The 17220-nt window shown below is 53.4% G+C and overlaps 1 protein-coding gene across 1 annotated transcript; it reads right to left on the bottom strand.

The window, feature by feature from the left end:
* Positions 1–2164: 2164 nt before the first annotated feature.
* Positions 2165–16702, bottom strand: Fads1 (fatty acid desaturase 1). The gene is made up of 12 exons (XM_028884282.2): positions 16359–16702; positions 14472–14582; positions 13800–13997; positions 13083–13184; positions 12683–12811; positions 8001–8061; positions 6115–6191; positions 5174–5271; positions 4886–4982; positions 4634–4713; positions 4421–4546; positions 2165–4180 (listed from the first exon to the last, which is right to left on the bottom strand). Exons 1-12 carry the CDS (start codon positions 16569–16571, stop codon positions 4129–4131), a joined length of 1344 nt encoding a protein of 447 aa, XP_028740115.1. The 5' UTR covers positions 16572–16702; the 3' UTR covers positions 2165–4128.
* Positions 16703–17220: the final 518 nt, after the last annotated feature.

Raw genomic sequence — 17220 nt, 5'->3', positions numbered from 1 at the left:
CTTAGTGCTTCAAGTTCCTGTAGAATATAATGATCTCCTTTTCCCACTAAAATTAGGTGACAGGCTGGGATTGCTCTGGTAACAAGTGGTTTGTTTAAGAGTGACCACAAGGTGGCGCCATATCCCGTGTAATGTGGCCACAGCAGCTATGGTGGCACCCGCCTTTTGTGCTTCAGTTTTAATAGCTTGGCTGGATTTCACATGCTCCACCTAGTCTGAGGTAAAGGAGTCCCTTGAACAGTCTTGTAGTTTAGATCAACTTTCTCATAACATCCAGGCAGTTTGTTTTGTACTTGGTGAATAGTTGCCATTCAGAAACCTTTTTCCTATTGAGATTTCGGGTTCTCAGGATGAATGTTTGAAAGTTTTAGAGTACTGGTGCATTGGGTTCTCTAGAGGAACAGGCAGAATGCATTACATATATTGAAAGGGGTTCATTAGAGTGGCTTACAGACTGTGGTCCTGCTAGTCCCAACAACGAGTGTCTGGTAAAAAGGCCACGAATTCAGTAGAGTCCACAAGGGACATTTCAGCTGGTCTTCAGTCTCCATGAAGAATCCTAAAGAAGCAGGTTCTGATACGAGAAGGAATGTCTCAGGGAGAGAGGGTGCACAGGCAAGGAGCAAAAGCTTCCTTCCATGTGCTTTTGTGTGGGCTGCCGCTAGAAAGTATGGCCCAGAATTAGGGTTGGTCTTCCTACCTCACATCCTCCACACAGATGTGCCCAGCTGCTTGGGTTTTAGTTGATTCCAGATGTGGTCAAGTTGACAACCAAGGTCAGCCATGTAAAGCTTAGTGGGGAGCTAGCCTTTGGTTCTGATTTTACAGTTCTGTTGATAGCACACAACTCTAAATTGAAAATTTCTATTGGTTTTCAAGTCCTTAAAATTTAATTTTATTATATGGTGGGGGCAGGTGTGTGTGTGTGTGAGCACGTGTGTGTGTGGAGGTCAGATTTCAGGGATCTTCTCCACTGCGTGTTAATGAAGATTGAATTCAAGTTGTCAGGGTTTTTACCTGCTGTGTCTTTGCACAATGGCTTTCCATCTCCTCCCTAGTGTGTCCCACCCCCCCAGCACACATACACAGATACACAGAGTCTTGTTATGTGGCCCTGGCTGGCCTGGAACTCTAGTAGACTGGGTAAGCCTTGAATCAGTATTATTTTCTAAGTGAAGTCTTGGGTGAATGTAGACACTATAAGTTGTATCCTGAGGGCAGCGTGGAACTGACTGCCAGAGTCAAGCCAGCTGCACTTATTTGAGTTTTTTTGATTCCACAATCTGATTCTAGATCTGCAGTGGCAGTGAGCTAAGTGCGTGCCCGGGCTGCACTCGCTGCCTCAGCCCAGCAGCGGCTCTTAGGGGCTCGGGCACCCTGTGGTCAGCAAGCACTTCGAGTTCTGGCCTCTTTAAATTTGAACTGCTTAGCCTCTGCCAAGGTTCCAGGTGTGTGCTTGTTGTGACGTTTCACTCAGGACAGCTGTTTAAGCACAATGAAGAGCTGAGAGGCATTGCTCTCTGCACTCTGAGGCAGCATGGGCAGAGACAGACAAACGGGACTCGAAAGTATAACCATTTCAAAGTTAGAAATGGGCTTAAAGTGGGGAATGACCCAAAATGGAACGCTGAAGGGCGACATCCATGAGCTGGCCGGCGTACCTCAGCAGCACAGCATCTCCACACATGGGTGTCACGGGAGGAACCTGGCTTTGTCACTTACACAATCCTGCCCAGGTTATACAAGGGAACTGGCAGCGATCTGTGTTCCCAAGGGAGCTGAGCACACAGCGGGGTGGGGACTTAGAGCCGCAGCACCAGGGAATGGTATGTACATTTATATGTGTACGTGTTCCTGCATGTCTGAATGTCAAAAAGGCCAGAGGTCAATATCAAGTGTCTATCTTAGCCACTGAACCGGAAGCTCACCGATTTGCCTAAGGTAGCTGCTGATCAGCAAGCTCCAAGGATACACCTTGCCCTAGGCTGAGTTATAGACTACATCTGGCTTTTACATTTTACACATCTGGGCCCCGGGGATCTGAACTCAGGTCCTCAGGCTTGGACAGCAGTGTCTTGCCAGCTGAGCCAGCTCCCCTGCCCTGCACCAGGGAACTGGTAGACATGTGCAGACAAGCAGTGTGGATTTTAAATGAATAACATTCTTTGGTCGAAATTAATTTTTATTTTTTAGTTTCATCAGGATGTCATAACGGCATTGGCACACACAGACACTGACATTAGGCCCAATTAAAGGAAATGCTTTCGGCCAGGAAGTAGATGAAGGTAATCAAGATAAACATGGAAGCTGGAGTTAACAAGGTTACACGTTCAGATGCCACTATCTCCATGAGCAGAGGTGACTTTCCCTCTGATCCTGTTTTCTTATCTTGTCAGTGGAGTTGAGACACCTCACTTTACCACTGTAACGTTCTTATCACTCAGCGTCCCCTGCGGCTACGCAAAAGCCACAGTGAAGGGAGGGGAGGCCACGGTGGTTCGGGCGCTCTGAAGACCTGGTCTGGGTACAACTGAGCTCGCTGGTCTTTGCTCTGACTGGCAGCTGAAGGCTCAAAGGCAGTGGCTTGGCAGGCTGGCAGTGCCACACCCTTACCCCAGGTGGCAGGGAGGCAGGCATGGCGAGGGACAGCACCTATTCTGGAGGGAGGGAGTCACTAAAGGTAGCACTCTAATCCTGACTTTCCTACCCAGCCTGCTTCAGATGTTTTTCTAGCAGGGCCAATTGCTGGGAAAGCTCTGCGCTCTTCTGTAACCTGCCCTCCCTGGGCACCGTACTGGAAACTCAAGGAACCCTGCATGTCAGCACACCATACCCCAACATCCTTTACCCAGATGCCCTGATCTTGACCACCCGCTGTTTCTCTATAGAGGTGTTGTGCTCTGCCTTCTGCTTGGGGCTCTAATTTCAGACAGATGGTCAATATGCTTTGAGTAGATACCTGATGAGCAGGCAACGGAATAATTCCGTGGGTTTGGGGAACGAGAGCGTGGACGTGGATGTGCAGGGTTAGGCTCTCCAGGCATGTTCCTGTGTTCTTTGGAAGGGTGAGTTAAACTGTTCCTAACTTTTTACAGAATCAGAAGATTACAAAACCCTATTTCACTGTTAGACACTCTTTGTCAGAAGCCGTCCTGGATTCCTGTCTGGCCTCCGGAAGAATAAGACACTTGAACAAGTAGAAAGAGGAACCGCAGCCGCAGTGGCATTCACAGACCTTAGAACACTCCTGTCTGTGACATGGAACCATGCCGTGCAGTGCTGGAACATGACCCGGGACAAGGATGGCGCTGCTCAGAGCGCTGACACTCACGACAGGAGCCTCAGCCACTTGTGCTGATGGCTGTTAGAATGACAGGCTGTGACAGAAAAGGAAACTATGGGAATTGTCCAGGAGGAGGAAAGCCCCTTCCTTCCTTGTGTTGATTTAAAAATCAACGGATTTTTAAAGGCCAGTAACTCGGCCATCGATTTTGTCAAGAGCTAGGATCTCCTGTTCTCTCTGGAACCTGGATGGAACAGGAAACCAGGATTACTCGTGCCAGGATCCTCCAGGGACAGATGCCTCCCAAACCATAGTCCTGGCCTTTGCCCTGCCTGCTTCTGAAACTGAAAAACAGCTTCTCCCAGAAGCCGGAGGCGGCCATGGTCACACCCAGCTCTCGGCAGCAGGCTAAGCTCCCGGGCAGGGAGCTGTGCCAGGCTTCAGGATTCTACGCACGAATGCCCCCTTTCTAAATCTTGTTCAAAGGGGTCACACTGGCCCAGAGACTAACAGGGAGGGTAGAGAGTCAGAGACATAGCCCAGTGAGATGGGCTCACACTTGACAAGGGGGGAGTTCTAGGGCGGGGTCCCTGCTTCATGCCGGGCTCTGGAGGTCCCACCATTTGCCTCTGCCAACGTTGAAGAAACAACAGAACAGCTTTGCATCCCTACCCCAACAGTTCTCCCTCAAGTTTGGTACCTAGAAGGCAAGGGGACAGGTGTGAGCACACACATCCGCGTCCCCAGCCCTTCCAACATTCGATTCATAGTGGCATTGCCCCTCAAGTTCCCTCTGCTTTGGCTCCAGTGTCCTTCCTCTCCCAGACGGAGGAGGACTGCCGCCGCTATTGGTGAAGATAGGCGTCCAACCAGAGCTGCCCCGACTCCTTCAGTGAGCTGTAGGACAATAGGAGCAGACAGTGAGAGAGGTGGGGGGCTGCGTCATCCACCTGCAGACACGTCCCCTTCCCCTCAGACGCTTTACCACCCCTGCTTAGTTAGAGGACGCCGGCCTGGTCACAGACCAACACCACCCTGCCGTTGCCATGGTGATGCCATCGCAGATGACCAGGAACCCACCCCACTCCGTGCCACATGCCCATCACCCTGCTGCCCACTCCCCAGGCTCAGACTCACTAGACGATGTCGGCAAAGGCTGAGAACAGGGGCTTGGACTTGTACTTGATGCCGTACTTGGCGCACAGGGATTGCACCAGGGGCGCCACTTTGTGGTAGTTGTGTCGGGGCATCGTCGGGAAGAGGCTTCAGGGACAGCAGGGTAGTTAGTGGCCTCTGCTCCTCTGCCCCTCCCCCGCCCCCCCCCTCCCGCCTCCCGGCTCTCCCACTCACTGGTGCTCGATCTGGAAATTGAGGTGGCCGCTGAACCAGTCGTTGAAGGCTGACTGGTGAACGTTACAGGTCGCCTGCAGCTGGGGGGGCAGGGGGAGTCAAGGGAGGGCGGACTCTGTGTGAGAGTGCTCAGTCTTCCCTAGGGAGGCTCTCCGGAACTGTCCCCATCCCTCTGGTCACCCCCTTCGGTCCACCACCCGCCCTTCTCAGTAGCTGTGGCATGTCCAGGTCTTCCAAGTGACAGTCCCTTACCTGGGTGGAGACCCAGTCCACATTCCGGTCATAATCAATGTGCATGGGGATGTGGTTCATCTGTGTCACCCACACAAACCAGTTGCTCTCCAGGAACCTGTTGAATGTGGCAGACAGCCACAAACAGTACAAGCGGAGCACAGAGTTCATGTTCTCCAGTGGCAACACCAGCCCGTGGCTCGCCCAAGCCGATTCCCCAAGCGACTCCCACTTCCAAGACCCCAGCATGGCCCCCAGACCCATCACCTGCACGTGCCCTGCCGACTGCTGCATTCCATCAGACACTACCTGACGATGAAGAAAAGACCCAGGAAGCCTTTCAGCCCCAGCAGGGGCATGTAAGTGAGGAAGACCCGGACATAGAAGCTGAGCATCCAGGCCAAGTCCTGTGGGGAAACGGGAGAGTGGCACCGCTGTTCCAGCAGCCGCTGCTCCCCCCCATCTCTATCCGCTGTGGTCACCCCTCCTCCCGGGTGTGTGTCTGGCACTCTGAGCCTCAGCTGCTCTTAGCTGCCTGTCCTGTGACATCTAATGGCACTGCTTCTTCTGTTCCCGGTGGTACTCCAGTGCACCCCTGTCCCTTCCCAGCGGCCCCCAGTCTCCCTGGCTACAGCACCTCCCCACCCTGTGTCAATGCTGCCAGATGAATGTTCCAGGACCAAGGCTCTGTCTATGCCACTGTGCTGACTGAAGCTCCAGGTCCTTTTCTGCAGTGAACCTCGCCCCACACTCTCCCCCCAATACTTGGGCCCTCTGCACCATGTCCAGCTCACACCTCGGTGCCCAGCTTGTCTGCTCGGAGCCTGTCTCCTCTGCGTCCTACATCTGAGGCCAGCTGGAAAAGCAGACCCAGCCAGCCCCCGGGGGGATCCCCAAAGCCTCTTCCGCTGCATGTCCTCTCTCGGGTCTATCACTTTCAGCTTCATCCTACATTCCCTGAGAGCAGGGACCATGCCCCATGTCTCTCTCCCTTTGCTTTCTGCACAGTTCCTTGAGTGCCGGGCAGCTTGGGAACCCCGGGTGACTAGCCGATGAAGCCTGTCGTGGGGAGGTGGGGCCCGCATGAGCCCGAGCCATTGAATCTCATGGAGAGGGGAGCATCTCCACCTGGTTCTATTCTGCTCTCAGCTGGGCTTGGAGTCCAGTCCCTATGCCACTCAGAGCACACCGTTCCTCACGCCGGGTTCTGGAGAACCTGGCACGCGGGACTTGCGGCCGGGGATACTCACCACCCATTTCTTCCGCTGAACAGCAAAATAGAAAATATACCACTGGAAGTAGAGGGGCAGCAAGGCTGGGGGTCCAACTGGGGAGGAAAAGGAGACAGGGAGGGGGCGTGAGCAATGGGGGTGGTTGAGGACCGCTATGCTGAGCTCCCCAGCACGGAACTGCCTCCCGTCGCCCCTCCTCACTGCCTTAGTGCCCCTCAATCAACTGCAAGGCACGGGCACTGAGGGCGGGCGGGAACACACGGGAGCCCGAGGGCTGGGAGCAGTATCCCTTCCTTGTGGAGGAGGCCATGGGGGAGCTTAAGCCTCAAGCATGGCATGTTCTCTAGTCCCGGCCTTTTCAAGGGCACATTAATACTCTCCACAGTGCCCGGACCACAGCCCTGCCCCTCCCCACCCCCCACCCCCGCATCCTGTCACGTTCCTGCTGCTCCTCCAGGCAGGTCAAAGGGCAGAGAAGAACTCTGCTGACCTTTCACAGTCCGAGGTACACCTGATGCTACTCCAACCACTGCACGACAATCCCATCCACAGCGTCTTCATCTTGATATGCCACAGACTCTAAAATCCTTTTCCTCCCTCCCTCCCTCCCTTCCTGATATATGTACGATGTGTGTGTGTGAGTGTGGGCCATGGCACACACGCTGAGGTCAGAGACACACACCCGGGTGGAGGCGGTGACTGCGTGAATTGGTTCTCTCCTTCCACTGTGAGTCCCAGGCACTAAGCTCAAGTTGTCGGGCTTTTACCAGCTAAGCCGTCTCACTGATCTTCCATCTTTAGTTTCTGAGAGAGTCTCTCCCTAAGCGTGAAGCTGTTCTGGCTGACCAATGAGCTTCAGGGATTTACCCATCTCTGTGCCCCTCGCACCCTTTCCATACCCAGTGCTGGGATTACAGGCATGTGCCACCACTCCTGGATTTTTATGTGGTGTCTAGAGATCCAAATTCAGGCCCTTTACCAACTGAACCATCTCCCCAGTCCTAAAATTATCATCATCGTCATCGTCATCATCATCATCACATCATCATCATTATTATTACAGCACCATCATTATTATGATTTTGGTTTTTCAAGACAGGGTCTCTCTGTGTAGTCTTGGCTGTCCTGGAACTCGGTCTGCAGATCAGGCTGTTCTTGAACTCACAGAGATCCGCCTGCCTCTGCCTCCCGAGTGCTGGGATTAAAGGCGTGTGCCACTACTGCCCAGACTAAAATTCTTCTTATGGAAGTCTTTACTCAACTCTTCGGCCATGTCCAGCTTTCTCTAGAAGGGACAGCTGGCAATAAACAGTTCTAATAAATTCCTTTAAGTCTTCCCCTCTCTCCCTTTAAAAACTTGAAATCCACGCAGGTGTGGTGGCTTGTGCCTAGATAGCAAGTTTGAAGCCACACAAGACCCTCTCAAAGAAAACCAAAACCAAACAACAACAAAACCCATAAAAGTACTCCCCCTCACGTTCCCCAAACTGGAAGTCTTAAGGGAGTTTTAAACCCAGTTTTGGGCATTATGCAGTAGGCTTTGAAAGCAGGGGATATATTACCAAAATGTCTTCTGCTCAGCTGCAACATTTCATCTCAGGTCCCACTGCCCAAGGAGTCATCCTAACTGACCCCACCTTTGTGTGACTAGGGTTAACGAGGCTTATAATTAAACCAGGAGCTCCCTGCTGACCCCTCGGTTTCTTCCTGGAAGCTAGGGTGAGACTGGAGGACTGAGTTTGTCCCCCACATCAAATGACTAACCAAGCATTAGCCCATTGACTTTACTCAGTGGAAAAGGCCATCTGCTCCCAGGTGGGGGTATCAGCAGGCAGTGCTTCCTCCTAGGCCATCCCAGGAGAGTCCACTCCTCCCACGGGCCCCCTTTCCCTGTGGATACTCACTCAGGAAGAAGTACTTGTGCTGATGGTTGTATGGCATGTGCTTCTTTTTTTGTTTCCCAAGCTGTGAAGAAACAAACAAGTCAGTAGCTAGGCCAGACTCCTGCCCCCTTGATCCCCTGTGAGACGCCAGATTTCCCTGCTCTGACTAGCTGCTGCCATTGGAAGGCTCTGGCAGGCCCATGCCTGCAGCAAGCAGCCCTGGATGGTGACCTCTGAATGTATCGTGACAGGGAACACACAGAAGTGTACAGGATGCTGCTGCCTACAGGACTCCTGCTGGCTAGCCAAAGTGTCTGTCTCATGGTTTCCAGGTTCAACCCCCTCCTGCTTCTGGTACTCTTTGGACTTCAGAGTCTCTGTGGAAAACTATTTTTGACCCTATATAGGTACCTGAGGCTTTCCATCACAATCTTTTGGGCTCTTGTCTTTTTATTTCAGTGTATGGGTGTTTTGCCTGCATGTATGTCTGTGCACCACTTGCATGCAATGCCTCTGGAGGCCAGAAGAGGGCAGCAGACTACCTGGAATTGGCATTACAGATGGTTGTGAGCTCCCAAGTGGGTCCTGGGAATCAAACACAGATCCTCTGGAGGAGCAGCCAGTGCTTTTAACAACTGAGTCATCTCTTGACCCTCTCTTTTGGACTTTTAACTTCAACCTGGTCTTCATAAACCTCCTTGAAAGTTTAGTAATATATGTAGAAAGATTGCCAAGAACAATCCTGCAACCTGAAGGTTTGGCAAAGCTTTGCTCACTGGGTGGGTTATATTTTAAGCCAAACTACTGAACAGACTGGCTGGGAGTCACCAGGCCAGCCAATCAGCCCAGAGCCCGCACATAGGCTCACATATGCTCTGCTGTCTCACTCCATGGCTCTGGCATTTCTTGCCCCAATTAGTTTTGGTGACTTCAATCCAAAGCACAATCTGGCTTATCCTCTCACACATAATTCATCAAAACAGTTCTGTTCAAGCTGCTTTGGCTAGATGAGGCAATCTTTCTGCATTCACGGAGTTATTCAGCAAGCACTGGAGGTGAGGGGAGAGCGCTCTTCAGTCACTGAGGAGCTGAGAGCACAGAGGTGAACAGTATGAACTTCTCGCCTATGTGTATCTTGTAATCGGAAGAAATGAAACCACTAATAAATTTGTAAACAGAGTTCAAGATAATTTACAGATGAACAGACAGGAGAGCAGGACAGACAAAGGTAGCAGCCCAGGCCTGGTTTCCTTTGGGCCCTGATACCTAAACCATGAGAAGTGTCAGGAATGCAAAAATCCAAAGAAAAGCCTTCAAAGCCCAGGGCACAGCCAAAACCAAAGCTTTGAGACCCATCACACTCGGAAGCTAGGAAGGCCAGGTTACCCAGGCCCTCGGCCCTGGTAAAGGCGAGGGTGGACGTACTCTGCTCTGTCACCCAGGCAGGCCTTGAACTCACTCATAGATGATCTGCTCAGTGTTTTGTGTTTGGTGGCTTAGTCCAGAGGTGGGGAAGTGAAGTGCGGATGCAGTTACAGGGGCCACTGAGGCAGAGATGGGCCCGCAGGCTGCTATGGTGTGGTGTGGTTTGTTCCCCAGGTGACCACGCTGCATGCTTGGTCACCAATGCAGGGATGCCAGGAGGTGCAGCCCGCTGGGAGTCAATGAAACCCCTTTGAAGGGATTCATGTGATTCCGGGGGACCCTAGTGAGTCTGCCCTTGAGAGTGAATTGTTTCAAAGACAGCAGGACAACCTGGTTTCTTATCTCACCCCAATCGCTTTCATAGTTGCTCCCACCAAAGTCTGGCATCTCTCACCAGGCTGCTCCCAGGGGTCCAACTGATGGGGCTGCTCCATCTTGAATTTTCAGCCTCTCAAAACAGTGAACTAGTCCTATCTTTTCTTTACCAAGTCCCCAACCTCAGGTATTTTATTATAGCACAGAAAGTGGACAATTTACAAGACAGAGATGGCACTGGAGCTGGAGAGTTTGATGGACTTAGGGTACAGTCTGAAGACAGGTGGACAAGCCACGCAATGTTATTAACCAAGGAGATCCCACAGAAGAAAAGGACCACTTGGCTGGTGGGGTGAGTGGGGAACTGCTATGGAGAGGGACCCTGTCCACTGTTGCTCCTCAGTGACCAAGTGCCACTAGGATCTGCCCCACTGTGCTCAGACTCTCAGAGGTCAGAAGGTCAAGGGCAAATGTCCCCTGTACCTCCTTGCTCTCCAGGAATGTTAGGAGGCATTGGGCAGAAGCCACTAACCAGGGCATCGCGCTCTAGTTAAGCTGTCCCGGGAGACTAAACCAAGCCCACACCATCCTTTCTCATTTCTCTCTCTGTGTGGGGGTGAGGGACAGCGGTGCATGCATGTGTGCAGGAACACTTGCCCACGCATGTGAAGACCAGAGGTCAGCCTCGGGGGTCTCTGTTGCTCTCTATTTCTTGAGCTGGAGTCTCTCGCTGAACCTGGAGCTCAGTTTCTGCTAGACTGGCTGGCCAGCAAATCCCCAGGATGTGCCTGTCACACTCCCTCTCGTCTACCCTGGTGCTGGGGTTAGTCACAGCTGCTGAAGATCCAAACTCAGGTCCTCAGGTTTGGGTGGCAAGCACCTTACCCACTGAGCCACCTCCCTAGCGGTGCCCCCACCCCTCTGATGTTCATGAACCAGAGTTTCTTGAAAGCCACAGAACCAAGAACCAGCAAAGCCCCCCCCCCTTAAACCATCTGTGGTGACAACCGGAGTGCTTAGCGCCCCGCGCTCTTCCTGACGAGCACTCTGCCCTGTTTCGGAAAGACACGGGCCAGTTCCCCACCGCGCACTGCTGCCGGGCCAGAGGGGAACACACACGACAAGCCAGCGGAGGCCAGTGCTCGGGGAGGGAGAAAATGGGAGCATCGGGGACGGATGGAGTCCCAGTCTCAAGCTATGAGCGCCCCGTGCCAGCACAGCCCACGCTGCCAAGGCTCTTCCACACCGCACGTCTCTGCCAGAGAGGACAGGGCAGTCAGGCTAGCTTGAACTCATGCCTGAAAATGAACCGTGCCCAACGGCTTAATGCAAACAGCTGCCATCGAGTGGGAGGAGGGGAGCTGGCAGAGCTCTGGGAGGGTTTTTAATTAACTTTTCAGGGAATTCTGCTGGGCATTTGGAAGTTTCTATCACTCACGCAGGGCCGGTTCAGCAGCTCTCCCCGCCCTGGGGCGCCCTTCCTCCAGCGGTCACGTTATAGCTTTTGCTCACAGCCTCAGCTGACTACTCATGGCCAATACTGACCACGCTAGAAGGCAGGCTAGACCACAGAGGGAGGGGAAGGGTACAGCTGTCCCTCTATCCATAGGGATTGGTTCCAGGGTGTCCACAGACGTTCCAAGTCCCCTGTATGAAGAGGCGTGCTACTTGCGATAACTGATGCGTGCCCTCCCGGTATGTCGTACACTAGCCCTGCAGGCTGCAGAGATGAGGCTTTGTTCCCTTTTTTCCCTCTTGAGACAGGTCTTGCTATGAAGCCCAGGTTAGCCTCAAACCCTTAATCCTCCTGCTTCAACTTCCTGTGTGCTGAGATTCAGGTACACACCACCATGCCTGGCTTCTTTCCTTCCCTCCCACCTGATCTTTCTTTCTCTCTCTCTCTTTTTGGTGCTGTGTGTGGAACCCAGGGCTCTACTCAAGCCTGGTAAATGCTCTACCACTGAGCTACTCTCCAGCCCTCCTCCAGTATATAATAAAGTCTCTCTAGTCCGCTTATACCGGACACAGTGTAAGTGGTATGTAAAAATAGTTGTTATGGTGTGTTCTTTAGAAACCAAGAACCAAGAACAATCTAGAGCCAGGGAGATGAGAAGGCTCCTGAGAGGACGAGAGTAAGGTACTTCTGAGGAAACCTGATGGCCTGAGTTCAACCCCTGGAGCCCAAGTCAAGGCGGAAGGGGAAAATCGTCTCCACTAAGCTTGACGCATGCTCTCACACAGTGACAAACAAAGAACGTTGAAAACCCCAGCAGGGTTGGTGAGATGGCTCAGTGAGTAGAGGTGTTTGCCACGCAGGCCTGGTGGCTTGAGTTTCATTCCTAAGTCTCACATACAGGTGTGAGGAGAGCAGTGACTCCACAAAAGCTGCCTTCTGACCTCTGCACGAGGGCCATGGCACACGCGCCCGTGCACAGAAATAATAAATAACCAAAAACGGCCTGGACGTGTTCAGGATGGAGGTATTTTTTCCTGAATATTTTCTTAAGTCCACAGATGCAGAATCTAAGGATACAGAAGCCAGCGGTGTTCAGAGGGAGTGTTCTGGGCACTGATACTGGAGATGTGATACAGTAAAGCCCCAGACAAGGCAGGCTGCCACACAGCAGGGTATCCGGGGTAAGAGACAGAAACACCGAGTGCAGGGGGTGGCTGGCTTCTTAGAGCAGGGGTGTCAAGCAGCACCCTGAAGAGGGGCCTTAGTGATCCTCAAAGATGAGCAGGGGCTTGCAAGGAATGTCCTGTCATCCACTGAATCCTTTGCAGAATGGGGCACCTTTGTGCAGTAACGGTTTGCTGACCGATTCTGTCCTGGACAGTAATGGTTTACAGCCTCTTGTCCTCTACAATGTCCAGAAAGTAAGAGCCCTACAGCCTACCTTCGCCAACACTGAGCAAGCAGAACAGGCTGCTCTCCATTCCCCTCTGCACTGACACCCACTCACCTCCACGGAAAGAACCTTCCCTAAGGCGAAGAAGAGGGGATGCATGTTGATGTCGGGGTCTTTGCGGAAGCAGTTGGGCTTGGCGTGGTGCTGGAAGTGCAAGTGGTTCCACCAGCTGGCAGGAGCCCCCTACAGAGAGTTGCAGATGTGTGTGAAAACCCAGGACAGAGGACCCTGGTTCAGTAGCACCCACATGGCAGCTCACAACTGTCTCTGAGTTCAGTCCCGGGGATCTGATGCCCTCGTGACGTACAGACAGACATGCAAGCATGGTACCCGCACACATATAACAAATAAATAGTTTTTAAAGAGAAAGAAAGCCCAGTGTCGTGAGCACTTCTCCCACCCTCCGGCAGCCGTGGATGGCCGGCGTTTGGGGGAGCCCCATCAACTCACTGACCTTCAGGTGGCCAATCACGAAATGATGCAGCAGGTGGTTCCACGTAGAGGTGCCGAAGACTGACAGGTGCCCAAAGTCATGCTGTAGCCAACCTGCCTGGGCCTAAAAGAGGAAGGTTAGTGCCCAGAGCAGCCCGCACCTAGGGTCCCCCTCACAAACCTCAGCAGCCCCTTCAGTCTCCCCACACTGGACCGGTGCGTAACCTCAAGGGAGAGCACTGGGATAAGCCAGGGAACCTGGGTCCCAATTCCCTCTTGGCCACTGGGTCACATGGACGTGGAGGCAGACCACGGTCCCTTCTTTCCTCTGAAGTGACATGACTTAGGATAGACGGGCATCCAGAATAGAGACCGGAAGTCCAAATCCTGGTGCTGGGCTGTGACTGGCATGCTGAGTGATACCCGTGGTGGGAAGGGAGCCAAGCATTGGTTCTTGGCATACCTGGAGTGTGGTAGAGTCTGAACCTGAGATTTTAGAGAACAAACCACACAGGAAGAAGGGGACCCGGGGAAGAGAGACTGGAGAGGCTGTGAGCGAACCAAAACATGCGTGTGACTAAAGAGCAGAAGAAAGTCACACACAACAGAATGTGTGTTCTCTCCCTGGGCCAACTCTCCTCTGTATCTTCAGATCCTGGGTGGGCGGGCGGGGCGGGCCGGGTGGGATTCTTGGCCTTGACGTTTCCCTAGGAATCCCAAGAATGCTGAAGGCACTCACCTGGACTGTGCTGAGCAGCACCGCACAGAGGGAGAAGGGCACCAAGGATGTTCCAAAGATCCAAAGGGTGAGCCAGGCAGCCACATCCAGAAGCAGGATGTGGAGCAGATAGAACAGGAAGAAGAGGTGGTTGGCCTTCATGAGGCCCATCCGCTCCACCGTGGCCCGCAGCTCCCGGAACTCATCAGTGAGCTCTTTCTGTGGGAGAGTGGGGGCTGTAATTCTTCCCGGCAGCACCCCAACCCTCACAGAGAACCCCCCGTGGAGGTATCTGTGGGGAGTTCACAGTCTTTGGCAGATACCCTGATGGGGAAGGATGATCTGAAAGAAGCAGCTACTATGAATGACATCATGTCCAGCAGCTAAGCAGACTTATTTTGGGTCCCCACTGTGTGTGATCTGTGGCTCTGCAGCTTAAACTCTGAGCCTCTATTTTCTCATGTGTATACATGTAAAGATTATTATATGAGTGTACATTGGCACACGGTACTCAGTAAATACGTCTACTGTTGGTGATGGCATCATTGGAAGAAACAGAGGTTCCTGCTCCAGCAGGCTTATCACCCCAAGACTATTTGGGACCCCCAAGAACTGTCACCTGTAGTCCTACGCAGGCATCTGCCCCCTCTCCCTCCACAACCAAGTCTCCAAACAGCAAACAGGGCCTCTCACATTCTTGGTGGGTTCAAAGCTGGGCTGCTCCGGAGCCAGCTCTCCGATCAGAAGAGAGCTCATATACTTTCTCACAAGGCCCTTGTTGATGTGGAATGCCACAAAAGGATCCTGCAAGAACGGGGAAAAGACCATGAGGACCCTCTCAGCCCTCCAGGCTCATAAGAGCCTCACACCAAAGGCCATTCTCCAGGCCAGCAACAAGGTCTACATCCATGCTGAAGCAATGGCCACCTCCCTCCAGCTACTGCACCTCTAGCTGTCTGCCAGCTCCAGATCACTCAGCATTTGGGTTCCCATTGAAAGTGCAGTACATCAAAGAATGGGAACCCGACCCTGGATGCCACACAGAAAGGCCTGCCCAGGCTGGCCTTCATGTCTACAGACACTTGGCGCAGGAATTTAGTACAGGAGAGAAGCAGCTTGCAAGGAATAGGTTGGGTCTCTAGGCTTTTGTGCCCATAGTACTTTCAACAAGTCCTTTTGTTTCTTAGCCAGCTTCTCTATAAACAGTGCTGAGGAAGATTCCCTGTGCCAGAGCTGGGGAACTGTTCACATTTCTTCCGCTTTAGGCAAAGTTTCCTATTTCCCCCAACATTCTAACCACTCACTGCTCCAGAGTTAATATGGGTTATTCAAGGTGGGCGGGAGGACCTTAGGCCTTAGGGAGAGAGGCTGCATGTGGAGGCGGAGTCATGGGCAGTGGCACCACACATCCAAACCAATCGTTGATTTTGCCTGGTCCCCCAAATCACACAGAATGGGAAGCCTAGACAGTGCGGGTCTGCTCCATAGAGTCTGTGTAGGATTGCGCTGACTGGCTCTCTCTAGCCTGGTCTCTAAGGCTGTGGGTTTTGTTTGTTTGCTTTATCAGAGTGCCCGCCACCTCTCAGCATCTAACTTCAAGGGTTAATAGAAACCCTTGTCACTCCGGAAGCACATTAGACTGGCAGAGAAGGAATAAAGGGTAGGGGAGATTGGGTTAAGGACTTAGAAGACGATGACCCCAAGGTTGGCAACAGTTGGCAATCCAGTCACAGAGCGCTCTGCTCTAACTTTAGAGTCCCAGTTCCACGGGAGGCTATGAGGAAGGATATAGTCTATAAAGAGAACAAACAGGACCACCACACAGAGGCTGGGGGTGCGCACCGACTCGGCCTGCAGTAAGCTCCAAGGCAAAGGGACGCTGTTCTCCTAAGTGTCTAATCACTTAGACACTTTCAGGAAGAGGGGGCCCTCTTCCTGAAAAAGTTGGAGACCACCCTGGTCTACCGCCAGGTGACCTCGCACTAAAGATCCAAAGACAACTCTGGGATTCCAACCTAGGAGTATGCAGATGCAGACGCTCCCACTGTCACATCTCTCCGGTTACCCACAGTGACTGATCCCCGTAGGCTTTCTTGGACTGGCGCAGGTCCATACCCTACCCTCTGGGTTTCACAACGTAGGGGGCGCGGGGAGGGGAGGGGGAAAACCACAGGGTTCTCAGTGTCACCCCTATCACGAGCGGTCCTCTCCAGCTCCCTTCCCGCTCCGGATCCCGAGTGAGGGCCCGCTCTAGACCAGACAAGGCAGCGTTCACCCGCCCAGCCCAGCAGACAGGACGTGACCCCCTCTCCCTGAAATGACTCCTCCTCCGGCCGCCCTAAGCAGCACCGTGGTCCCAGTGCCCAGCAAGCTCGCTCACTCCTAGCCCAGCTCAGGATCCAACCCACGCCTGAGACTCCAGAGGCAAAGCACCGACGCGCAGCCCTTTGTTTGAGTGTGCCTGTCGCGGGCCTCTATCCCCAGCCTGGGTCTCTCCCGCGCTTGCATCCCGGGTCCGGAGATTTCTCTTGCCGCCAGTGTCCCGCCCGTGGTGCAGACGCGCCCATTGTCCGCGCTAACCGTGGCATCCTGACCCGCGTAGTGGCTGATGACCCGAGAGCCCCCTGGGTGGCGGCGGCTGAAGTCGCTGATGTTGTACACCTTCCGGTCGATCACGAGCCACCGCTCCTTCTCCCGCCCGGAGTGCTGCGCCACCTCCTCCCATGTAAAGTAGCGTGGCTGGTGGAGCTGGGCCGAGGCCGGGACCGGGGTCGGCACCGGGTCGGGAGCCATAGCCGCCCTGCCTAAGGAATCCGGAGTCGGAGAGGCGCGCACTCGGGGCGCGGGACAGCGCCCGCCCGCCTCGCGAGCTCGGGAAGCGTCGGGCTGCTGAGAGCGCGCGCCCGGAGACCGCCGTCCGCGCGCAGGGTTTTCAGCACCCTCGGCGCGGACCGCGGCGCGCGCTCCCATTGGCTGAGCCGAGTGGCGTGGAGCGCGAGCTCCGCCTCCGTCGGGCCAGTAAGGACCGACGCCCCCGGAGGGATTTCGGAGGGATTTCTGCTGCTTCCAGCTGCCAGATACGCGCCCCCTCGCGGGTGCCTGAAAGCGGTCACCAGGCGATTCCACTTCTGGCCCGGGTTTTGCTGAGCATCATAGTAACGGACGCGATAACGGTTCCTGTTAACAGCTTGCTGATATGGACCCAAAATTTCAGGCTCTGAAGTTTGGCTGAATGGAAGTTCCTTCCAATGGAGTTCAAGGTCAGCATTTCTCTGATGTTTTCAAAAAAAGACCCTGTTTCCAGGTTCTAGATTGTGCAAGGTCTGGTTGCCATCAGTTGCTGGGTCTCAAAAGCACTGCTTGTACTCGGTAAAAATATGCTGTGGCATTGACATCATATGACCTGTGTCGTAGCTTATAGTAATTATGTTATCAGAGTGAT

This window comes from Peromyscus leucopus, chromosome 1 (genome assembly GCF_004664715.2).
Source record: "Peromyscus leucopus breed LL Stock chromosome 1, UCI_PerLeu_2.1, whole genome shotgun sequence".
Classification (NCBI taxonomy): domain Eukaryota; kingdom Metazoa; phylum Chordata; class Mammalia; order Rodentia; family Cricetidae; genus Peromyscus; species Peromyscus leucopus.
Note: the sequence above shows the minus strand (reverse complement) of the source record. Positions and strands in the feature narration are given on the sequence as shown.

What these genes read in the sequence shown, in the direction of transcription:
- Fads1 (XM_028884282.2), bottom strand. Translation starts at nt 16,571, where the DNA reads ATGGCTCCCGACCCGGTGCCGACCCCGGTCCCGGCCTCGGCCCAGCTC. An exon ending in TCGTGATTGGCCACCTGAAG is followed by an intron (nt 12,812 to 13,082) that starts GTCAGTGAGTTG and finishes AACTCTCTGTAG; the next exon opens with GGGGCTCCTGCCAGCTGGTG. An exon ending in AATTTCCAGATCGAGCACCA is followed by an intron (nt 4,547 to 4,633) that starts GTGAGTGGGAGA and finishes CTGTCCCTGAAG; the next exon opens with CCTCTTCCCGACGATGCCCC.